Source organism: Anopheles funestus, chromosome 2RL (assembly GCF_943734845.2).
Source record: "Anopheles funestus chromosome 2RL, idAnoFuneDA-416_04, whole genome shotgun sequence".
Taxonomy (NCBI): Eukaryota; Metazoa; Arthropoda; class Insecta; order Diptera; family Culicidae; genus Anopheles; species Anopheles funestus.
This window is the reverse complement of record NC_064598.1, coordinates 88,960,775-88,986,492: the sequence shown is the minus strand read 5'-3', so window position 1 is coordinate 88,986,492 and position 25,718 is coordinate 88,960,775. Positions and strand designations below refer to the sequence as shown.

The window sequence follows — 25,718 nt, the reverse complement described above, 5'->3', positions numbered from 1 at the left end:
GGCCTGCCATTTTGCTAAACTAGGCAAACATCATAAATAATGATCATAAATTGTGCGTCGATGGGAAATCCTTCTAGCGGTGGGGTTAGTTTAAAGAGCTGCGTGAGAAATAAATGTTGCCCACCGATGGGAAGGTTATTTTTCGTCCCGAAGCATGGATGGGAAGGACGATTAGGCGAAAAGAACGGTCAGCATCCGGCACAACAAATCATCAATGATCCGTCCACCGGTGAACCGGAACCGTAGCTTGGAAGAGGATTATAGCAAAAGCTATCGTCGATTTAAATGGAGTCAATCCGCTGAAGTGAATAATACGCGTCGCAGAAGGGGAGAAAATGTTTAACGACCGATACTTTCGGCCTTACCTTCCAATTTTGAGCCCGCGTGTTTTCGCAAGCGAAATATTATTTTATTTTCAATTTTTGCGCTCAAACATTTTACGATCCATTACGCTGAAGGACTAGCGAGGGGCTAGTCGGTTCACGGTTTAACGATCCGATTGTCGCGGAGTACTGCGAAAATGGGTACTTGGGTGCTCAATTAGGCGCGTTCAAAACTTTTCGGCTAGACATTCGGTAGAAAGGATTACGGTTTATTTACGGAGTTGGTAGGCTCTTGATAAGGTTTTTGGGGGCGCGTAAAAGAAGCTGCAAAAAAAGGATAAAGGATACATTTTTGAGGAAGGAACCATGGCAGTAGTAAATGGCTTTTCACCTGGATGAGCGAAGTAATGGCCGGAAGCTTAATCCTTTGCGTGGTGGTAAATGGAAAATTTTCCTAAACATCGTTTTTTTGTACACAAGTTAAATATATTTTTAAAAAATCTACAGCTATCATTTTTTTTCTAACTTCTGCACGATAGAATGTTCTAAAATTTATTCACAACGCGTCATTATCGATTTTGGACATTCCACGGGAAAAGGAGTTTTTTTTCCTTCTTTCCGTGTCCCCAAACGAACGATAATAAATCGGTCGTGCCAACGTACGTATATTGCACTTGTGTGCTCATAATGCGGAAGTATTTGCTGCGCGTACGTGAAAGTGCAGCTTTGAATCGATATAAATTACTCGTTCCTGGTACGTGAAATCCCGACCTCCGGGGTGCACGATCGATCCGGAAGTGCCTGTAGTGCTTAAATATGTTATGAGGATTTGTTTTTCTTTCGTTCGCTTTTTTTTTTGTCTGTACGCTGTACTTTTAACACTCACTGGAGGAGGTTTTTAAACAGTACCGAATGTGTGAAACAACACATTTGTGCTAGAATAAGCTTTCCGGTACGTGACATGATTTACAAACACGCAGTACTGAACCTTCGGCAAGCAATGATGATATGTTTGCATCTAGCATCTGTTACGAATTTATTGAAAAAGTTCCCGTTCGTCCTTATAGCCGGCAGACACGAAAAGATAGATAGAGAGAGAGAGAGAGAGAGGGTGAGAAGGAGAAAAAAAAACATTTATTTGCACCACAAAGCGTGTTCATATTATATCACCTTTTCGAACAGTCGATGATATATGGTGTCGATCTTAGTGGCTATAATTTCCGTCTGGTGGCACCAATATTAGGTTGCACAAATATCACGCAGCAAAAGGTTAAACCCATTTGTGGTAAATTTATGAGCTCGCTAGAACGATTAGTGATCGGGGTGTTTGTGGGAAGCAAAAACAACCTGTTCTAAATTCAACCCCCTGAAAACCCGGAGATGGATGATGGGAACGACATGCAAAAAAAAACACCATTGGCGGTCGGGTCATATCATCGTGAATAATTGCATCCGTTTCGTTGGGAGTTGGGGTTACGCGCGAAAAGGACATAAAACGCTGCTAACGCGGATGATGACCCGTAATGCGCCAATGCTTCTGCTAAACTAAAAGCGATTAGTGTACGGTGGAAAGTTTCAATCGCGCGTAATGACTGTTGGTGAGCTTATGAGACGCTTATAACGTATTAACATGATCTTAACAGCGTAATGCTGTTAGTACCATTGCATACATTTAGGCGTATTGTCATTGTGCACGATTTACAATTGCTAGATACAAATGTTGGTGTTTAAATGATTTTTTCTTTTTTTTTGTAAAGGATTTCTTTTAGTATATATTTTTGTTTTTCAGATTCTCGACCTCTTTCCCTGATTTCGATAATTATTTAAAAAAAATCAATTTGAGATCGGAAATAAAATTGCACCATAAATTTAAATGACTTGATTGCAACGATACAATGCCATGTGAAAAGCCAATAATCGTACAAGTACAACCATCAATTACCGATAATTGGCGCGATGGGGTTGCGTTCTTTATTCGATCGTTTAAATCTGAATCGAGCAATTGAACCTTTACTTTGCAGACACACACACCCGTGCATCGTACAGTGCTAGACGAGGGAAAAGACTTATGGTTATGATTTAAATTTTCATATGTTTCGGCAGGAAAAGCGAAAGAGAAAACCTTCCGGGAGAGGTTCAACGATCCTTCGATAGTAACACAATGGTGGTGCACAAATTCATGCAGGAAGAACATTGTTGCGGATGTTTCCGTGTTGTCCTAATTTACATAACAATCAGTACACCTGTTCTATATTCCAAGCTGGATGAAAGTTAAATTGGCACAGATAGGATGAAAAATGACGGTGTGTGAGAAAAGGAAAAATTGTCCTGGAATATCTTATTTTCGACTGCATAAATAAGAAGCCCTTCCTGGGGGGAGAAGGCACAACACAGTGGACACTTTGTTTCACTCCGATATGGGACGATTAAACGTTCATCCCGTTGAGTTCGCTGGCACTGCCACTTATCCGTATATTGGTGGGAAATGAACGCAGCTGTTTGGTCTGGTTTGCTTTCCTCGTTATAAATGCTGGGCACGGCGTGTAAATATAATTTTAACTCCCACGAGACACTCGAGATGATCCTTTCGGTACGGTTTCCGAGCGGCGGAAACGAGCGAACGACGGCCAAGATCGATCTCGTGTTTTGTCACGTGCACTTTGTTTTAGCAGCGATTTCATGACTGTTGACAAAGAGCTTTCGCCCAAATCAGAACGAATGCTGAAGATGTTGTCTTGTTGTGTGGCACGTTTTGTGAGTGGAATATCGATCACCTGATGAAGACATCCCGGAAGGTATGTGAGGAAGCCAAATTATTATTACCATTTGTTAGTGAAGAAGCATTTCTTGTGCGAATGCTTCTCATTTCCGAAGCACTCGTTGATATAGCGACAAGGTAAGATGATGCACGTTTCACTACAAGGTTTTATGTTAGTACTAAAATGAACAAAAAAAATATCATTTGCTTGATTACTTTGAATTACTGTTATGTCGGTTGTAAACGTTTCACAGTTCAATACTTTGAGAACAAAAGAGAACTAAACACGGAAAAAATTATTCTAATTTTTTAGTATTCAATTTACTGGGAAAATAAGTTTATAAAAAATCGTTGAATTTGTAAGAGGCTGTAGTTGCTTTCAATGGACTATTTTGCTACTTGGTTTAGAAAATAAGTAAACTAGCTGTGAAAAATGTGGAATAGAGTGTATAAACCATTGCAAAAATCATGCCGAAAAGAGTTTTTTCGTTTTTATAACTTTTTCTTGTGCTCTCAAAAAAGAGGTGTCTGTGTTACCATGTTACGGAATGTACCGTATAAATAGAACAAATATAAGGGTTTTTTATTCATAATGTACTAAATGTGTAACCAAGAAAAAAAACCCTTATAAAACAAACTATGCAAAAGACTATTTAACTTTTTTTCATCTCACACATTTTCGCAAAATGAATCAGTAGAAAAACTTGCCCAAAAGTAATAAGAAATGTAACAGCGACGCCAACAAAGTATACGCATCATTTAACGTCGCACCATTAACGGGGGCTCACGCTCGGTACGCTGGGTGACCGAGAGGGCAATAAAGTTTTCCTAACGTTTGTTTGATTTGCCGAATGGCGCAGGAAAAAAAAGAAGAAAAGTAATGCATCCTCAAACTTCTTGCCCCAGCTCGGGAGGATTATACTGTTGCCGTAGAATTACTCGGCAAAACCGGCGCAAGCATAATGTGTATTTCTCTCCTGGTGACCTTTGACCATGACGGCCACATCAATAGTCCGCATTTCGACCGTGAAGATTTTCCTAACCTCATGAATATTCATTGATGCACGAAGAGAGAGAAAAAAAACACAAGAAAGTAAGAAAAGTGATCCGGAAAATGAATAGAATAAACTATTTTCCTTCACGCGAGTATGGCAACTAAAACATCCAAATATCAGGAGATGAGTGACGCAAAAAAGAAGCTTTATGCTGAACGAAATGCCACCAGCAGTCGCCGAAGAAAATATAACCGAACCGAACTGGAAAAAAAGGAGCAAAACTGTCGCAGCGGATTCCTTTCGCACAGTCAGCGGTGGAAAACCCGTATCAGTTTGACGTGCGTGTTGATTGAGTTTCCAGCAGAGCGCATAACTTCGTTAACTGCCGTGCTCGGTGGTGGTGCTGGTAACAGTTCCGGCGGAGGTAATGATGTGTCGGACGGGAGGAAGAATATTTTCCCAGGGCTGGTGGGCACTGCATGTATCTTCGGAAGGACATCCACCATTCCGTGCGCCAAATAAAACGGCCACCCTGCGCCGTTTGCGCGGAGTGGCAAGGATACTAATTCAATAACGGCTGTACCGTCTTCATGTACACCAGGGCAAGTGAGGTCACCATCTCCTCTTTCTCTTCACACACTCCCAAGGGGAGGGCCGCCCGAAAGTTATCCTAAAATAGTTTGGCCATTCGTTTATCGCCAATTCCGTGATATGGCTAAGCGATGTGACACTTGTACGAACATGGTTACTTTTACGAGAGTTTATTTGCCGTTGGCATTACGATTTTCCACCCAGATGGAGCACTTCCCATGGCGACACGGTGCGGAATACCGTGTGACAGGGAAATAAAATTAAGCAAAAGTTAAGGGCAAATAATGAAGCGAAATTTGGAACCGATTCTTACCCATTAAACGATTTGCTAGCGAAGGTTAGTTGATTGCCTAGCGACAGGGCGAGGTAAGGCGATACAGCTTTATAAGTTTAACGCTAACAAGCGCTAACAAGTTTTCTATGGAATTGAATACGGTTCTAAAGGAAACTTATTTTTAATTTGCTGTTAACTCGTTAATTCTTTGAAACACACTGTTTCTTGTTAGTTTTTCAGACAAGCAATGGCTTTACCATTTGTAATACAAACGATGAAACAAATGAAATCTTTAAAGGAAAAATAAGATAGAAAAAAGCAAGAAAAAGAGAAAAAAAGATTAAGGAAAGGAATAAAAAAACGAAACACAAAGGAAAATTAAGGTGATAGCACAAATATAAAAAAATAAAGAGAAATAAAAGAAGCAAAAGTTTTCAAAAAAGAGAATAAAATAAAACAACAAAACAAAGTTTTAAGACGCTAAAAGACAAAACCACACACTGGTTTTTTGACATTCCGCTGTGTTTTCTTGGGTGAAGAATAGATCGCCGTTTGGTGTGTTTTTCTCGGAATGTGAAGAAAAGAAAAACTCACCAGCTCGTAACTAGGATAAGTGTGGAATTTCCACACCTGTGCCAAGAGCACATTCCAACGCTGGTTGAAGATGGACGGCAGTGAAAAGGGGGTTCTGATCGTTTGGAAATCGGAATTCAATTGTTGATATAGTGGGGAACAATAGGAAAACTTTTAGCTGGAAAAAAACACACACTCAAACTCCCACTGTTAGAAAAGCTAGGAAAAACGGACAATGCAAAGGATGTTTAAAGAATTGGAAGACACATTCATAAGAAAAGTTGAAATCTACTTTGGTAGTCAAATAAGTTTAAAGTACCGAAAACAGTTTATTGTTTGGATGGTGTTAAAGGCTGTCTTCGTCTACGGCGGTGATCCGTAGGGACGGCGCTCGGTCTAATTTCACTCCCATTCATAAAACATTGCCAGTAACATGAGTTTGCTACCTTTTGCGAATGTTTATCCCCGTGGATCCCCGTCGTGTTTGGAAAACATGTTGCACGGATAACCTTCGGCACAAGCTCATACAATCTCGTGATCTCAAGAACCATCGAGGCTGCACGCAAAACAAACAAACCAGAAACCGCCATTTCGTTTTTTTTTGGGTGGGTGTGCGGAAGCACAAATTATGGCGACAAACTATAATCCTATTCTTGTGAAAGTTTGTATATCTTTGAATGTGCTTGTTGTTTGTTTGTATAGAAAGCAGGCTTCAAAGTGCAGCTAACAACACGCTTTCTACACGAGATGCTCGGTGAGATCGTTTGCGAACGAGCCGGAAACGTTTGGATCCGGCACTCGGTGCGCCACACAACTACAAAGCAATCAGGCTGAGCTTATGCAAAATATATAAATATGTGCGGACGACAACAATCATTGACACCGGGTCTGCATACGCCCTTCTGCCGGCATACTGCTGCATACATCCTAGAGGGGATTGCATTTGCAACAATTTCGGCTGTTGCCCCGTTTTTGCTTTGGAAGGGTTCACACCGCACAAATGATCGCAACGTCACGAAGCAGGCTGAATGTGTGTGCGCCGGTGCATTGCACCGGATGGTAGCATTCGCTTCCGGATTTCCTCGTAATAGTGGTGGATTAACATTGTACGAAGAAAGTCACGCCAGAATTCGCTTCACCCGAAATACAATGCAAACTAACGATGGTGAAAAGCTTTTTTTTGGTTTCGCTTTTTTCCCCCCAGGCACAACCGCAGCGTTTTATTCTTTTGCAACGATTTTTCATACTCTTTTTTTGATGATAGTGAACGGAACTATAGGGGTGAAAGGAAGCTATGTGCTTATACGCGATAGTCGCACGTTGCCACTGCATTAGGAGGGCTTGATTTTCGTGTATGATCGTTTTTGGTTTGTTGCTGTTCCATCTTCTGTTGAATGTCCAGGACACGTCGTAGAATGGAATTTTATCAGCAGTATCTGGACATGGCAAACAGAGCAACTAAGCATGGCGGGTTTAAGATTGGTGCTTGTCTGTTTGCCTTTTGTACCATGCTTTACGACTACTGCAGCGTGCTGCGGCAAAGTCATAAAAGGGCTGATGAGTTTGTATGCTTTGCATCCATCGGTAAGCAGTTGATGGGTGTTTGCTTTCACACACCCGAGTGGAAAAGTAAGATGTATTGCTTTTTTGGGGAGAAAAAAAATATAAGGACCAAAAAAAGATGAAAAGAAGCGAAAAAAAGTTGTTACAACAATATGTGTTGTGTCGTAAGATATTGAATTAAACATCAATAGGCGGCTAAACATGATTAACATTTTATGGCGTCTTGAAGGAGGAAAAAACATAGGAAAAACTCTTGAGTTAGAGGTCGAGAATTGAACGAAATTTCTAACGACACTATTAAGGTAGAATGAAAATACATTTTTTTCCTTTCATGCATAATTTTTCCAAACCAATGTATTCAAAATAATAAGCATAAAATTCGTGGCTCCTTGTACTGGGGCTATAAACCCCTTTGAGCATCTAAAGCTCTATTTTTTGCTTGCGAAAAAACTTGACGATTTTGTGCTTTTATTCCACCCAAAAACCCTTCGAAAAAAAAACAGAAATGGTAAAACTTTTCGAGTGATTTCAGAAGACTATCAAAACGGGAAAGCATAATCAAGCTAAACAGTCGATAATATTATCCAAGCTGGTCGGACAAACGTTCATCAATTTTCACATCAACCACACTGGAAACCCTTTTATTATGGGGCACTATTTCCAACCTTACCAAACGCGGTGATAAAGAAAAACTTTCGCTCCGTAGAACGTTTATTGAAAGCACGACACGTGCTCAAGGGTTGAATGTGACACATAAAAACTGAGCTACAATCGAGCAGCGGGAGTTACAGCGCTCGTTAGCAGAAACCTTTTCCAGCGAGCAAGGCTCTCGGTGTACACTCCAATGGGTGGACGTCGTTTATGGGTACGGTAATGTCGAAACGTTCGCTTGACGTCGCCGTTCGAGTGAGTGCCGCCATTGATTCCGAATGGTTATGGGCGATCTTTTCCGTACAGACGCGTGCTCCAGGGAGCGCGGTGTTTCTGCAAACGGAAACTATGATTCGGCAACGATTGAATGCTACGTGGGACGGTGTGTTGCAAAATAGGTGGAATTGCATCATTTAATGGAGCTCGATTTGGAGCTCGAGCGAATCAATGAAGCACGATACGGAATGACGCAAACGGGCTGTGGGTTCTGCAGTTGACAGGTACTTGTTCGATAGAAGGGCAAGGTTATCGGATAGTAGCGAGCGAAAGAAAATGAACGTTGCCCAAGCGTAATACGCTTAGATGGAATATGAATATTTAAACAACATTACTTGAAGCGACAGTACACTCAAATACGTTACTTAGAGCTAGCTACACATCGATAGCAAAGCATAAGGAAGTTCTTAATACGACATCATTATAGTAAGAGGACACCGAAAGAGATAAACTATTACAGATAAAATGGTTGAAAAAAGTTTGAAAAAGTTATAAATTACAACTTTGATACCATAAATTATCTAAATAGCATGGTGCATTGAAAAAATGGATAAAAATAAGAAAATTTATCATCCAATGTGTTCGCGATCGATCCCTACGTTGTGAATTTTAGTTTTCTTTCGGAACGGTGAAAAATTAATCTGGAGCGCGGTTTCTCGCTTGACCGTTCGGCGTACGTATTTTATTACAAGTGCAGTGATTTTTCGTAATGGTTCTTAGCCCTAACGGTCCTTACACTAACACAACTAACCTCTGCGTTCGTAACGCTACCCCGGTGAAAACAATCATGCATTAATCGGAATAATAAATTTCAACTGTCAAATGAGTGTAACGCTACGAAACGTAAACATACTCCTCGCCTTGATGTACCATCAACAAACAAACTTATCCTTGCTCGCCTATGTCAAAACACCGCGTGGTATCGCAAACGGATAAAAGTGTTAAGTAACAAGTGATTCGTAAGCTTTGTGCAAGTGATATTCCCTGACTTCCTTATGCTCCTACATTTTCACTGGATATTGGTAAGGGACAGATCTTCGTGATCGGTCGTTTTATAATTCCCTTAGGTGTTCGCAACGTGACTACGCGTACTAATCCATCCGCGCCGGGGTGAACCTCTACGACTCGTGCAAGCGGCCAGCGAGTAGTTGGCAGCAGCTCGTCCACTACGATAACCATTCGCCCCGGTTGAATGTTATCAGCGTTCTTAGCGATGCGTGGGTCCTTCTGCAGTTCTTGTAAGTATTCCTTCTGCCAGTGTTTCCAAAACTTCTGAACCAGTAGTTGAAGTTTGGTCAAGTGCTGTTCGGTGTTTATGTGTGCGTGCGTTAGTTCCGGATCTGGTATCGCCGTCATCGATGAACCTACTAAAAAATGAGAAGGCGTTAGTGCGGCCAAATCATTAGGATCGTCGGAAAGTGGCAGCAGCGGACGAGAGTTCATTGCTGCCTCGATTTGATGCAGAACGGTGTAGTAGCCTTCAAACGATAATCGTGTACTGCCCAGTTGACGAAACAGGTGACGCTTGGCAGTTTTTACCGCAGCTTCCCAAAGGCCGCCAAAATGGGGAGCTCGCGGTGGAATCATATGCCAAGTGATTCCATGTTCCGCGCACGACGCTGCGATGACACTCTGTGCAGTCTCACTTCCCAATCTCGCAAAAAGCTCCTGCAGCTCGTTCCTGGCACCTTCGAAGTTTTTACCGTTGTCCGAATGGATGTGCTCCGGAACACCTCTCCTCGCCGTAAATCTCCGTAGAGCAGCGAGAAACCCTTCGGTTGAAAGATCACCCACTAGCTCTAGATGAACCGCCTTGGTTGTGAAACACACAAAGACACACAAATATGCCTTCAGCGATGCAGCCCGCCGATGCGCAGGCTTTAGATACAATGGGCCTGCGTAATCCACTCCTGTGACCGCAAACGGACGACTCGGGACTAATCTACCAGAGGGCAGTTGACCAGTATGCTGCTCTGCTGCCGCAGGATGATGACGAATACATCGGATGCAATTCCTCACCACGGCTTTCACCAACATTCTTCCGTTCAAGGGCCAAAATCTTTCCCTTATGGATGACAGCAACAAACGTCCTCCACCATGTAGCAGCAACTTGTGGTAGCTCTCTGCAATTAATCGAGCCAATGGGTGGCCCTTAGGCAGCAACGCGGGATGCTTCGACTGAAAGGGTAGCTGCGCCAAGTTCAATCGGCCACCAACTCTGATGATGCCCTTTTCGTCCAAAAATGGGGTAAGTCGACGTAACTGTGACTGCCTTCTAATTTGTTTCCCCGTTTGCAGATCACTCAACTCTTCCGCGAAAGACTCACGCTGAGCAAGCCTTAATAAAGCGTCTTCCGCTGCTGCTCGCTCAAGAACGCTCAACACCTTCGGAGATGCGGAATTACTGGAATGCGCATTGCCTTCGTTGGAATGCATGGCTCCTTCACGTCTTATGCGCCGCAGATGTGGCACCATGGCAATGAAACGTCGACAATAACCTACGACATTTACCAGGCGAGTGAATGATGACCAACGCAAGAACAGCTCGTTGGTACACGTCGCAACGGCGGCTGTTAAGACCTTCTTCTCTTGAATTGCCTCAGAAGGCTCCGTTGGATCAGACATAGGCCAAACATCCTCTGGTTTCGCCAACCATGCTGGCCCATGTCTCCATGCCATGCTGTTGTTGAATTCCAACACTTCCATCCCGCGTGACACCAGATCAGCGGGATTTTCGACTCCAGCTATGTGTCGCCACTTTGCGTCACTCGTAAAATGCTGTATCTCAGCCACACGGTTGGCGACAAACGTTTTCCACGTGGTTGGAGGCGCCCTAATCCACGCCGTGCAGATAGCTGAATCGGTCCAAAACCATGACGCATCAATTTTCGTAGCGATTGCCCTTTTTATTCGATGGTGCAAATGTGCTGCAAGGACGCAGGCACATAACTCCAGTCTGGCAACCGTTAGTTGCTTTAAGGGTGCTACCTTACTCTTAGATGCTAGAAGCATCACCCGAACTCGTCCCGGCTCTTCACACCGTACATACGTGCATGCACCATAAGCTACTGTTGAAGCATCGGAAAAGGTGTGCAGCTCAATCTTATGTGCGCCGGGAACCAATACGTATCTTTCCATACGGTACTGTGAAAGGGATTGGATCTCCTGTTGAAGCTGCTTCCACTTACTAACGATGCCTGCTGGCAGGGCATCATCCCAATCACACGAGTACGTCCATATTTCCTGCATTATCATCTTTGCCCGAATGACTATCGGAGCTATCATTCCCAGCGGATCATACATTTTAGCGATGGTGGAAAGTACAGATCGCTTTGTGATGATATCGGTATCTGGTTGACACAATCCTTCAAATAGCAACCAATCTTCTTGTGGAACCCAACTGATCCCAAGTGTCTTCACGGCTTCATGGGAAGCGAAGCTCATCTTGGAAGTTGTTCCAATTTGCGACTCATCGAGTCCGCGCAGAACATCAGGACAATTCGAGGTCCATTTGCGTAGCTCAAATCCGCCTTTAAGTAGCAACTCAGCTAACTCATCTCGTAGCAACGTAGCCTCTTCTACCGAGTTCGCTCCTCCGATGAAATCGTCTACGTAGAAGTTCTTTCGCAAAGCCGGACCCGCTCGTGGGTATGCGTCACCCTCATCATCCGCTAGCTGAATCAGAGCACGCGTAGCAAGGAACGATGATGGTGCCAGTCCATAGGTAACCGTATTCAGCTCGTAAATCTGGACTGGTTGCTGCGTCGAAAATCGAAAGAAGATTCGCACTAACGGACGATCATCAGGATGAAGCAATATCTGCCGGTACATCTTTGCTATGTCGCCTACCAAAGCCACTCTGTAGGTGCGAAAACGCAAAAGTTGATCAAGCAGCTCGTCCTGCACCACTGGTCCCACACAGAGAGCCTCATTAAGGGAATAACCGCTTGTAGTTTTCGAAGAGCCGTCAAACACGACTCTGATTTTCGTTGTAGTGCTCGACTCTTTGAACACGGGATGGTGGGGCAGATAGTACGACTCAACTGGTTCCGGCAGCTCATCGCGCACCAATCGCATATGCCCCAACTCGTAGTACTCCTTCATAAATGCGTGATACTCTTCCTTCAGTTTGGCATTTCTAACGAAACGTTTCTCCAACAGCTCGAATCGACGTTTTGCACTTGTTTTGGATGCACCTAATCGTACCCCAAAGTCAGGATGACGCGGCAAACGGACGATGTACCGACCATCCTTATCTCTCGTCGTGGTTGTCTGAAATAGCTGTTCACATCTTCGTTCTTCGGGCGAGTATCCATCTTTCATTACCAAAGATTCGATTTTCCAAAACCGTTCCATGCTTTCTTCCAGTGACATCATGCAAACAGCGTTGGAAATAATTGTCTGCGAATTAGCAGGGTAATGCAACATTGCCGAACCCGCTACAATCCAGCCAAACACGCTGTCGATCAATGATGGAAGGTCAGGACCCAAGTGCACTCGTGCTGCACTAGGGAAAAACGAATAATAGTGCTTCGCGCCTATTAATAAATCGATTGGCTGTGATTTATTAAATTCCGGATCAGCTAGCTCAATTCCTTTCGGGATACACCAGTGGCTAATAGCTATGTTCTCTGAAGGAATATTAGAGGTTATTTGGTCCATCAACATAAATTGTACGCCACAACTGAAACGCTGTCTTTTCGACCGAATCTCAGCAAACACACATTCACGAACATTGCGAGATACCTTACCAGCTCCCAATACTTTGACGTTAGCTGGAGACCGTTTTATCTGCAGCAATCTGGCAATCCTTTCGGTCATCAGGTTCGCTTGCGACGCACTGTCTAGAAGAGCACGCACCGAATGCTCCTTGCCGTCAGCATCTACGATGTTCACTCGCACAGTTAGCAGAAACACCTCCTCTGAACGCTCCGTCGTCTCAGTAACGTTGAGCGACTGAGCGTATGCGCGATCCTTCGGTTTCGGTGAATCGGGACGTTCCGGTGACCCTTCTTTCGATCCTGCTGGTTCACTGGAGCGGTGCAAATGAGTGTGATGTCTGTCACGGCAATGCTTGCATCGGGAAGACGTAAGACAGTTTCTTGCCCAATGGCCCTTCCGTAAGCAGTTATTGCAAACCTTCTTCTCATTTGCAATCTGAATACGCTCAGACAGTGGAAGGCGGCAATACTTGTAACAACTGCTCAGGGCATGCTCGTGTTGGCAATATGGGCACTCTTTAGAATTGCTCGTAGTGGAAGAGCAGGAAGAAAGCTGCTGCGGGGCGCGCCGCACGGGATTCGGGTGAGTACTTTCCTTCGTAGACTGATGATTCATCGATATGGACTCTAATATCCGCATTTTTCTTTGTAGGAAATCTATTAGCGTTGCGTAGTCAGGTGTATCGAGCGTGGAAGCATGATCCTCCCAGTTCTTCAACGTTTCCTCAGGCAGTTTTGTGCACAACACATACTCCAGAATAGTGCTCCACTGTTCAGTTGGCTCACCCAACTGGTGGAGCATTTTCACATGTCTGTCGAAATCATCGACCAGCCTATGCAGTGCTGCATTGGATTCCTTTTGCACTCTCGACATGTTGAACATGGCTTGCAAATGCCTCTTTTTTTGTAAATACTCATTGGCATAGCGATCGACCAATGATTTCCATGCAATGGAGTAATTTGAGGAACACAACGGGATGGAATCCAGCAGCCTAGCAGCTTCTCCTTTCAGTGCTGCTCGCAGATAGTGAAACTTTTGGATATCCAGCACTTCGGTGTTGTTGTGAATAAGTGCTTCAAAAGTGTCACGAAACGTTGCCCATTGCATTTCATTACCGTCGAATTCAGGCAACGAAATTCTTGGCAATCTTAGCTCCGACGTTGCAACGCGATTCGATGATGACGCGATGGCTACGCGCGGCGTCGGTTGCATTAGTGCTTGGAGGCTTGCTCTCACAGCCATTATAGCATCCTCCATCGTGGCGCGTAAATGGCTTTCAAGCGCGCGTTCCTCCGGTGCAGCACCATTTTCAATCATCTGCTGCACACCGTCGTATTCGACTGAAACTCGTTCAACTTCCGCGGCATAAAAAGGCACTTTAAGCTCGTCGCGCGCCGGAACGAAATTTGCAGCAAATGCAGCAGCACGATTAATCTTCTCCTCCAACGTCACTCTTCTGGAACGCAAGTCAGCTGGTGATGCCATTGAACCGACGCTAATGCTCACAGCGATGGCCGGTCAAACGACAAAAAACACAAAATTCGCGAGGACGAGTTCACAACCAAAAAACTCAACACCACAAATTTCCACAAGCAGCCAACAGTCAATAATCACGATCAACAATCACGGTACACGTACAGTACGTTACAGATAGCTGACAACTTTCAACAAATAATACAAGTGTTCACACTCAGTGCAATAGTGCAATCTTGCAACACGCAGCAATGATCACTCTGAGAAACCGAAATTAATTTCACTCCGAAAGAATATATCCTGGTCACGGCACCAAATGTTCGCGATCGATCCCTACGTTGTGAATTTTAGTTTTCTTTCGGAACGGTGAAAAATTAATCTGGAGCGCGGTTTCTCGCTTGACCGTTCGGCGTACGTATTTTATTACAAGTGCAGTGATTTTTCGTAATGGTTCTTAGCCCTAACGGTCCTTACACTAACACAACTAACCTCTGCGTTCGTAACGCTACCCCGGTGAAAACAATCATGCATTAATCGGAATAATAAATTTCAACTGTCAAATGAGTGTAACGCTACGAAACGTAAACACAATGTATTAAAATTAGTGTGGAGTTATTGAAAAGTTCAAAAGAAAACTATAAATAAAACATAATAAAACAATAAAAGAAAAACAAAAACGAAAAAACAATTAAGGAAGATAATGAACATACAATAACAAAATGAAGGAAAACTAAAATGGAACAAGAAAATGAAAATTGTTAATCAAAGGTAAAAAAAAATCAAAGATGATACAGCATTATAAAAGAGACAGAAAAAAATAAGTATAAAAAAAAAACTGTTAAGAAATCGTACCATTGGCTGTGAAGTTCGCAATAAATATAACTTAAAAAAATACCCACATACAAAACAACATTGAACTACCAAACAGTGAGATAGCACTATCAGCGACAAAAGAGGACACGATGTAAAAAAAGAGAGATTTGGTTCACGCTTCTAAATATCACGACACAGAATGGATATTAAACACATCTCAACGAACCATTGCTAGGCGCTGGGAAAAGTGGAAATGCAACCAACAAACCGAACCAGCATTCGTTTCTGTTTTTTTTTTTTCTTGCATGACCCCCTTCTTTATGGTCAGTATGGTTGCATCCCTAAATGCTGCTCGAAGGCATCATTTCATAACCGGTGCACAACTTTGGACAAGCGTTGGAGTAATAAGAGATTTTTTTTTGGCTTTATTTTCTACTTTCTTGTTCTCTCGCATAAAAAAAACAACCAGTATGATAACCGCACTGTGAGCAATTATGTTTAGCGGGAATAATGTTGTCCCAAACTGGGGACAACCAGTACCCAGCGTTAGGGCCCTCCGGGAGAAATGCAATGGACGTTTCATTAGACCGTATGGGTGTGGGTTTTGCCAGTTGTTTGGGCCAGCACGAAATTGGTTCATCGGTTGCTATTATTCAACGTATATGCGACGGTTTGTCGAGTGTGTGACAAGTTACTTTTTTTTGTTTGCTTTAGTTTACTTTCGGTATCAACCGGAAGGCGCATGTGACACACGTGATATGCGGTGTGTCCGTGCTAGGTTTGCATCCTTCCTGCCGGGTGGTTTGGTGGGTTCGCTGTTCGCTGTTGCTTCGCAATTGGTGTGCGGCGGGACGGGACGTACGGGACGGCGTGACGCGTACAATCGTGCAGGGATTAGCGCAAAAGCTGTTCGTTATAAAAGCTGTGCCATTTTGCCGCCCGCTTTGCCTATGTACGCTGAGGCGGCATCTAGGTGATGGGTAAAACACGGGAAGCGATGAAGGTGTAAAGGTAGAGAGGGGAACGGGAGGGCAAAAGTGGAGGGAAGCATTTCATTAGCAGTATAAATGAAGTGATGGTGGAGCTTTGTAATTGTTGAGCTTTGATTATTTCTTGGAATGAAGCAATGTTTTCTGTGCTGTAATTTTTGTTTGTTGCGTGTCAATGTTGACGCTGTTTTATGCGTGAATGTATGACAATTTTCTCGAAATCCATTTAAAATAAATTATGTTAATTTAGCTGTGTATCGGATAAAAAAACATACTGAAAAAGATAGGGCGCTCTTTGAACACTATCGAAAAAACGAAAATATGTTATACAAATCACATAGTTTCAGGCGCTTTCCCATGTGTGTGTGTAACAAAGTGCAACGTTTTCTTTCCACCAAATAAACGCCTGAAGTAACGCAATTCGCTTAGCATAATCCATATGTTTAATTTTGTTGGCGATCAAACTTGTCTTCTTTTGTTAGTGTTTCGTGTATTGTTAGCCCGAAGCCGTTTGAGAATGAATCGTTTTATTATTACTCTTTTAACAAGTATGAAACTAAGTCAAAAATTTTAATAATAAGAAAAGATTGAAATAACGAAGCAAGATGGAAAAAAATATTCCAACCACAACGAAATAAGAAATACTTGAAATTGCATCGATGAGCGCTTGACGAGGGATAATCTGTGTACGGCCTAATCCGGTTTGCGTATGCGATCGTGTATTCGATTCGAAATGGTACCACAAATAAGGATTTATTAGACGTTGATTGGATAATCAAATAAGCGTTGTTGATAAGGGTCACCGAGCTAGCAAACTTGATACAGAAAAATTATGTAGCTCAATCGTACTAGGCTGAACAATCAAAGTAACAAAGAAGAAGAGACTAACTACAGTTAGTCACAAGCTCAAACAACTTAGTAATTTTTTTTTTTTGAATAAGATTGTCACTTGACCAATCCATGAATAGGTTCTAATTTGTGCTCTCTACTTAACATAATTTACGATTGCCATAGTAGTGGAAGCTATTCACTTCAACTCATCCTAGTACCTTGCATACCTTTAGGCGCGTAGAACGAATCCAGTGACGAATGTTCAACGGAGAGCATTTCGTTCAAAGTGGTCTCGTAATGAGGGCGTACAAAATTCGCCCGAATCCATTTGCTGATGAAGCGACCATTTTAAGCTAATTAACTAAACGAACTCCTGCTCCAAAAAGCGAACCATCGAGTATCTCGATGTGTATGGTGGGTAAACTCCAGCTGGTTGTAGTAGGCCGACCGGCGTAGGCCTTGTTCTACCCTCCCTTGTTTTTTGGTACTCATTTTTCCAAGCACAAAACGTGCCACCGAGCAGGATGTTTCCGGTGCCGGAAAGTGAAGGAAAAATGGTGTCGAATATCTTTTCGCGAGCCGTTCACATTTGTTGCTTCGTTACGTGCACCGTGGTTGTGTGTGCTTTTTTTCTTCTATGTGTTCCCTTCTCTTCACAGTTAGCAAGATGAGGCTTTTGCTGGAGAACTTCCGTTCGGCGTTTCGACAATCCCGTTGATATGCAAGCAACGAGTTGAAGCCGAAGTGAAAGATTCCGTACCGGTGATAAATGGAATAATCACTACCATTTATCTTCGTTTTTGGGCTAATCTAGGAACCGGGTGAACCGTGCAGAGGAGAAGAAGAAAAAAAAGGTGGAACGTTCTTCCGGGTTGTTGGTCCAATGGGAAAACTTATCATGCAAACCGTGCGTATGGAGCTGGAGGCGAATTTGCACAAATCACTGATACGAAAAGACGAACAAACGCTGGACGAACGACGGAACTGTGAACAGCGCCAAGTGAAAGTAGGGCCCATCGGATGGGGCTGAGTAACGAATTAATCATGTTAATCATTTTGACCTCTGGGGTGTAACAGCGCAAGGGAATAAAACATATTCCACACCTGCCATCATGCAGGACCAGTTTGACTAATTACCGATGTGCATGATTTCGCAGAACAATCACCGACGGACGGTGAAACAGATTGAAGCTTTCATAAATCAAGTTTCTTTCACGCCGGTGTTTTGGACGCGATGTCACAAAAACCAGCTCAAGAAAAGTACGCAACTTTAATTTAATAAAAGGTAACAGTTACTTTGTTATCATGGATGGAAAGTGGGGAAAAAACTCCTTTTTCCACATGTAAAAAGCTGTCAACCATCTGCCGGTTCATACAACTAATGAGATTTTGATCGAAAATGCTTCAGCAAATGTAGCAAAAAGTCATAAGGGAAAAGTTCACCCTTACACTGCATGTGCTGTACACGAGAGTTAAGGGCCAAGAAGAGAATTCCCCGAGGGCGTGCACAAAGAAAAAAAAACCCGTAAAGTAAACTTTCTCCCAAATGTCGGTGACAATGCCTTGTGGAATGTTCGCTTTTTGCATGTCCGCAGTGCAGCGTTGCCTAATCCGGCGAGCAAGAACACGTGTGATCGTCTGCTCCAAGGCAAGGCTCGTACGCTTTCCGGCCGTTCCATACCGAGGAAGTGCAAGGATGTGACATATGACAGATGACAAATGTCTGCAAAATGGTTGGGAACTCGCAGAGCTTTAAATAGCGTTTACCGTTTGCCGGGTGAGTTTGGTGAAGAATTAAATTCACTTTGGTTATGATTTGGATAAAATTCTGAAAGCTTCGCTGGTCGAAACTTCTTGAAAGATGTACCAAGAAAAGCTCCATTACAGAGCAGTAAAGAAGGTTGGTTTACCCGTGGCAGCCAATATACCCAATCAATGTTTAAATATTGATTCAATGAGATTGACCTTGAGCTGTATTTACAGCAGTACATTCCCGTGCAAACATGTGAGCGAAAAAGCACCCCAAACTCCAGAACCCACAATGTCCGGTGTGGAAAATTGGAGCTCTCAGGCACGTTGCTTTTTTCTTCCTTTGTCGCTCTTTGGTTGTCTCTACCGCATCGTTTATTGTTGTGGTCGTAAAAGGAAATAAATCCAGACGAACATTCTGGCAAAAGGCTTGGCCCTCCATTCGAGACTCAATCAAAACGAGCGTTGGCATACACACGAGCAAACAATGGACGTCTCGAGGAGACACATAGGCAAAAAAAAGAAGGAAAAACCCCGTCAAGAACCGGAAAAGCTTCCTTGTGCGCTGTGGTTATGGGGAAAATTGTATTTACTCTTGTGTCTTTTCGATGGTGCGACGCGGTGCTGTATGTCAACTGTGGCCGTTGTTCACTTTGTGGCCTTCCCTATATTTAAGAAAGAAAAAAGAAATCCAGCGAATAGAATCCATGGCCACAACGAAAAGAGCTTACTGAATGGGTTACATTTGTTTCTTCTATTTCCAACGTACCAAAAGCCAAACGAGTTGGGGGGAAGGTTTTGTGTTATTTCTGATCATTTCTCCCCATCCAACAAACACAAAAGGGCGTGGGTTTTATTTTTACCCTGCCGGTAGTATGGGCATTTCTCGAGCTGCCTGTTGTCCACATTGCAATACTGGGTCCGGAGACAAGTTGAAACATTATTTTTACTCTCGAAAACAATACCAAAAGGACAAACCATGCCGGCAGCTTACATTGTGTAACTGGGTAGAAAAAGCGTACCTCGCTTTTGTTTTGAAGTGATTTTATTTATCACTTCCCGGTGACACGTTTGGCCCTTCGGCCAGATCGGGGTATTGGAGCTTCGGTCGCCCGTGAACCAAAGCCCGATGTCTCACCCTTGTAACGGCTCGCCGGGAAGCCACTATGCGCCCGTTGTGTCCGGCAGAGCGAAAGGAAACGACATGGAGTCAACTGTCATGTTAATTATTTCCACCCTAGCACATGGCCATCGGGCATCACGTTCTTGGCGAGGTTAGTTTTGCAATGTTCAATCGTAACGGTGTCGATCGGAAAGACAATAATGGTTGTGCGCTTTGTTCACTTCCCGTGCTATTCACGGACCACTGGCTAATGTTGATGGTGGTTCTGATGTTTCTGGTGTGTGCTGGGAGCGCAAATCACACGAACCAATCCGGTGGGAAGCGATGTTTCTCTGTCCGGTGTAGGACAATTGTTTCCCTTCTTGGTTCGCATTGCGAATTTGGAGTTTTAACCGTATTTGGGGCAAACGGAGCGAAAAGGGATTCCCTTTTTTGGGGGGGGGGGGGGGGGGCGGATAAGTTTTAGGGCAATTATCGAGTTTACAGACCAGACGGTTCCTTTCCCTGTGTCGATTTAGGACGCGATGGAATGGTTAAATCGGTTCGTCTCTATACGCAAAAGGGATGGTTTTAGTGGATTAACTCAAAGGAACTCGATGTCGGTGAGCTACGGGAATTAGAGTGATGTTCTGAAATTGGTCCGGTCGGATGTAGCAAAGACTCTTAAATTAATTTATGAACACACAAAAGCAAACATCAGACATGGCAGTTACGTTGTTACTGTAGTCATAACAGTGCAAGAAGTAGATTGTCGTTATCGTACGTCCATGTCTGATCGGAGTGCGGATAACTGTAAGCCTGTAAACTGGAGAAAATCTACCTCAAAAAAATAACTATTCTATAGTCACAAATTGTATGAGTTCATTAACTCTCGCATGCACTCGCTGATCGTTTGACGTGCATTGATTTTATGCCAATCGAACGTTCTCCAATAAGGCACAAAGGTACGCATTAGGTAGGCCACTTAATATCAAGCCTTATCGAACCACTTAGCTATTCAAATATGGTCACCATTCAACCATAATCCGCGCGTCGATTACCTCCTCAAGCTATAATTTTCGTTCGTTCGTTCAACTTGCGTTTTCTACTTCTTTCTCGAACAAATCACGAAGCTCTTTTTGAATCAAAATGCAACACAAATGGGGAAAAACGAAACGAAATGGAGGAAAAAAACAACCGGAAACGCAAACAAGCTTTACCGATTGAATGGATAATCGAAAAATAAAGGAGTGTAAATATTAACTTGATTTAAGCATCTGCGGGTAAACATTCGTACCTTCGCTGGTAAGAAAAAGTTGCCATAAAAAGCTGCTCAGGTTGAAAATGGAACGAAACGCGCGAACGAAGCAAACTAATTGACAGGAGGATGAAAATCGTTGGAAAAGAGAAAACCAAAAGAAAAAAACAACAACGACGAATAAAGAAACCTTTGCGTCTTTTCTGGACTTACACTTGAAAGGAAATCGCACCGGAATGGGTAAGGGAAATAAAACATCGAGGAAAATTGATTTTCCTTTGCTACCGATTTCTTCTTATCGACGGTTATCGATAGCGTGAAGGTAGTTAATAAAGCGTGGAATGAATTTCTTCGCAAAAGCATGAAAAGACATGGTAACATTAAAAAAAACACACTTTGCACACAACAAAACGAATCCATGGTTTGGTGGCTTTAGTGGGCTGTGAGGTGGGTAGGTGGTGGATGTCTTTTGTTTGTGAATTATGTACGGAACGGGGTGTTGAAGTTCCTATGAAAAAAAAAAAAAATGTTTCTCTAAACCGGAAATACGAACATGGCGGTGTGAAAATAAGTAATGTGTGGTACGATCGTTCTCACTAAAGCATAAACGGTCACAAAAGTGGTACACGATGAAAGGCGTCTGTTAGTGATATTTTATGTTTCGGAGGAACAAAAAATGGCACTTTAACGTGAATAGAAAACGTGTTAATTTAATTGCTTTTCACCACTTTTGTGACCGTTTGTCTACTTGAAGCTAAAACTTATTCCGTTCCGTGTTAATGTATTCTTTTTTTCCCCCCTCCGGTGATGAGGATCGCGTGAGTAGCGTGTATTACATTAACACCGTAGCAACCGTAGATTGTTAGGATCTAGTAGACCTATCAGCGGTTTCGAAGATGTGAACTGCTGCACTACATAAACGCCTGTTGCTAGGGCGCCCGTGTTTGCGTGTTACAGCATAGAAGTAGAAACAATAAAATACGAGACGGTGTGGCACAAAACGCCATGTTCGGGACAGATAAAACTTACCAATTTTCGGTCCCAAATCCTTTGTCTTCACCTGGTTCATGCGGCGTGCCATCGGGCCGGAACCGGGCATACCAATGCCACCGCCTTGACCTGCCGGCATTGTTCCGGGTGGACAGGGCGAGGCAGGTGATAATGTGAGAGCGCATCAGCAGCGTTAGCAGCAAGCGGTGAGCACGTCATGTAATGAACGCATTGATCGTGCGTGAATTTATATTAGCAAAATGAAGCAATTGCGATGGACGGGGGGAAAAGAGAGGGAGAGAGAGAGAGAGGAAGAACTCTGTAAGGTATCTCTCCCAGGATGACTACTGTCGATTCTAGTGCACTTACCTGCGGTACGTGGCTGTCGTGGTTGCTCCACCGGTAGTACACGCCGTCGCTTTTTGGGCAACTTTGCACGGGCCTGCGTGTGCGAGTAGTACATCGCAAAGTTACTCACAATGACCGGCACGGGCAGCGCTATCGTAAGTACACCGGCCAGCGCACACAGTGCACCGACGAACATACCGATGTACGTTTTGGGCGCCATATCACCGTACCCGACGGTGGTCATCGTGACCAGGGCCCACCACAACCCGAGCGGTATACTGTTGAAGTCGTTGTGCGGGTTTGCCTGGATCCGTTCCGCGTAGTACACGAGACTGGCAAAGATCACGATACCGAGCACGAGGAAAAACACCAGCAGCGTTAGCTCTTTGGCCGACGCACGAAACGTCTGTATGAGAATCTTCAAACCGGACGAATGGCGCGTCAGCTTGAACAGCCGCATGATGCGGATGATGGAGAAGAACTCGAGTATGTCCGCATTTTCCAGGTGTGAGGCAAACCGTTGCAGCACCAAATCCACGTAGAAGCTAAGCGTCGCAATGTAGTCGATGATATTTACAGATGATGTGACGAACTCGCACTTGTTGGGCGAGGAGATAAAGCGTACCTGTTGTGTTGTGGGAGTTAGAAGATAAACCAAACGCAGAGATACGAGACGTTAAAGTGTTATTTCGTCTAGTTTACTTTAAGCAACAGCTACAGCAAAGTAGAACGTCTGGATGGCATCTTGCCTATACACAAAAACACACACAAACTAACGATTTAAGTCCTGCTGAGCATTTTATTTCTTTCGCCACAATTTTGTGGTCGTCTTCATTACAGTACCACTCGGCATGAGGTCTCAGTTTGCACACTCGCAACAATCATACCAAACGGAACGTACGATGACGTCTGGTGGCTCTTTCAGAATTCCCGCTGAGTTTGTAGTCGATGCACCTCAACAAACAGGAGAACGCTTTTGTGGTGTGGTTTCACATTACACGCCCGGATACTCGGATGCACTCATTTACCATTATTCGCCATTCCGTGCCAGGAATTCATGAAAAATGCCACCCATCGTCCATTGTCAACAAGTGACAAGTTGTAACAGAGTGTCATTGTTTTTTTCCCCCGCACCGCCGGGTACTCCGGGTTGCCTACTCCCGGGTGCTTGTCTGGCGCACTGGAATGGCGTATAAAATTACATTACCTTTGTCCAACGTCATCCAGCCCAGGACAAGCAAATGGTGAGCAAGATGTTCCCAGCATTGCCTGACTAGATCACTGGTGGAATCTCCGCTTATTGCCTTCATTTATTGTCTTAAGGATTTTGCGGTGTGGGTTGAAGCTACTTTTTTTCTGCTGCGAATACTTACTTCAGTTCCAATTTCACAGGAATGCTGCTCTTCCTTCGCGTATGGGAGATGGTTTTTTGTGTTCTCTGTCTGTTTTTCCATTTTTGGTGCTTTTATAGCTCAGTACAGCGCTCAGTAGCGAAATGCGATTATATTTGTCAACGGTAAAGGAATGCGGTTGATCGTTCGACAAATCGTTTAAAACTTTGCACCATTATTTTATGCTCAAATATTGACGTTCCGGAATGGGCCACACACTTTTCTACATCAAGATCCTTCACCAAACAGTGGTTCATTGTGCAAAGTAGCAAAAGCTGTCGTAGCTCGAAACGGCATACTTACCAAAATTTCGAACGTAAACCACGCATTGCAGACACATTCGATGTAGAAGAATGCCACGTGGGCGTTCGTTTGTGTTTTGTCCAGCACCCAAGCCGTACTGCCATTGGCCGTCTTGACCGTGATGTTTCGTATAACGGGCACCCGCATGTCCGGGTGCGTCTTTAGACAGAAGGACAGGATGGAGACGCAGATGAAAAACACCGATATCACACCGATTATCTGCAGAGCCGAAAAAAGGAAGAAAAGGAGCAGAGCAAACCGTAGCTAAGAACCGTTCTAGGGCGTTTAATCACTCCCACCCACGGTGTTTGTTGCGGTGTGACGGCATACCTTGGCAGCGTTGGAGCTGTACGGTTCATCGAACAGCGACCAAATTTGCGGTTTCGTGTGCTGCCACCAGGAAACCGTACCCTTTAGATAATCGTCCTCGTAACCGAATTTCCTAGCTAGTTCCTCCTCCGTCGGTTTCTCCGTGTCGAGATCGAGCCGTTCCAGCACGGCGAGCGTTTCCTGCGTATCACGATGCTGTGACGAGATAAAGGGCGAAATAGAGAAAGAGAGAGAGAGAGAGATAGGTAAAGGTCACATAATTTAGAAAGATGTGGTGTGTGGATAGCTCAGTTCCGAAGAAGTAGAAATGGAATTAATTATGCATCGATATTGGGTAAACAGACTAAGTTCGCCTTCGGGGGGGAGATCTCACACTGGTGACGGTGGTCAATCGATAAGTGGTGTTGTTTTGTTGTGTTCGAATATTTTCACTCCGTGTCTATTCGATGGAACGTTGCACTAGAATCAGATTGTCGGAAGATATGTGGTCCTGAAGCTGTTGCGCAATGCTGCTACCGTAGGTTGGGACGATTCGATTAGCTGATTCGGTTGCGGACAAACCGTGTGCGTGGGTCTTCCAAACCATAAAGATCGTATCGGATTGGAAAATTTTGCGCTACAAGGACATGGTCGCCATCCTTAAAGCAGGGTTGGCAAAAGAAATTTTTCAGCTTAATAGTAAATTTTCTAAATCGAGATTATTTTAAGTCAATTTTAGTAGATTGCTTTGTAGTTACATTAATCTTTGGTTGATCATGGGTCTTGCCTTTAGTTGTGGTGTCGGAATGTAGGATCAGTATTTATTAGGCGACACCTGAATCGGTTAACCAGCCCTTTATCTCATATTATGCACTATCAGAACGGAGTTTGCATACCTTTAGGCGTTAATGGAATTTATTGGCAATATCAATACGGGCAATATCAATTTCTGTATAAGGATATGACGAGAAGAACAATTGATTCTTACGTCACTATATAAAGCTTATTATCACTCGCATACTTCAAATGTTTGACATTTCTGCTACGTAATAAACGTATCCGCAAGTCCACATGGCTAAACAATAAACTAGTCCCGATTAGATGAACCTGTGAGCTTTTATGGTTTTGTGGTAAGTATATTGGGCAGACTAGCTATAACCGGTGTGAATAATACTGAAGCTTCCCTTGTCAAAGCTCTCCTATTCATTGCTGTACCCCTTTCGAAGGTTCATAAATTGTACGAACTCGGGGCGAATCCCTCGGGAGACCCACGGGTACAGAATATTACACGGCTCAATAAATCATTATCATAAAACGAAAGCGGAAAGCCACACCGTAGCAACCCTTGGCTGGTGGGCCCGACTGGTGGGCACGTCCCGGGGCACGCCAGACCGACGCACTGTGGTCTATGAAACGATTATATGAAATGTGATGAC

General features: G+C 43.7%; 2 protein-coding genes and 1 long non-coding RNA gene across 8 annotated transcripts in view; all 3 read right to left on the bottom strand.

The window, feature by feature from the left end:
- Positions 1-25,718, bottom strand: part of LOC125762213 (uncharacterized) — a 226,263-nt gene that overhangs the window by 76,130 nt on the left and 124,415 nt on the right. The gene's annotated exons all lie outside the window — the stretch shown is intronic.
- LOC125762164 (potassium voltage-gated channel protein Shaw-like) overlaps positions 1-25,718 on the bottom strand; it is a 75,581-nt gene that overhangs the window by 9,171 nt on the left and 40,692 nt on the right. For 4 of the 6 annotated variants that reach the window (XR_007418170.1, XM_049423992.1, XM_049423993.1 and 1 more), the window contains exons 5-8: positions 24,304-24,498; positions 23,974-24,192; positions 22,301-22,904; positions 21,971-22,060 (exon numbers count right to left, since the gene is read on the bottom strand). Coding sequence is in view for 4 of the 6 variants with exons in the window: in XM_049423992.1 (XP_049279949.1) it covers positions 21,971-22,060; positions 22,301-22,904; positions 23,974-24,192; positions 24,304-24,498 (1,108 nt within the window). In the remaining 2 variants the exon portion in view is untranslated. Of the gene's footprint in view, positions 1-15,238; positions 15,982-21,970; positions 22,061-22,300; positions 22,905-23,973; positions 24,193-24,303; positions 24,499-25,718 lie in introns of all 6 variants that reach the window. The other 2 variants (XR_007418171.1, XM_049423995.1) reach the window with 2 other exon arrangements.
- On the bottom strand, positions 8,665-10,721 carry LOC125762181 (uncharacterized). The gene is made up of 2 exons (XM_049424020.1): positions 9,708-10,721; positions 8,665-9,371 (listed from the first exon to the last, which is right to left on the bottom strand). The coding sequence occupies exons 1-2, from the start codon at positions 10,708-10,710 to the stop codon at positions 8,998-9,000; spliced, it is 1,377 nt and encodes a 458-aa protein (XP_049279977.1). The 5' UTR covers positions 10,711-10,721; the 3' UTR covers positions 8,665-8,997.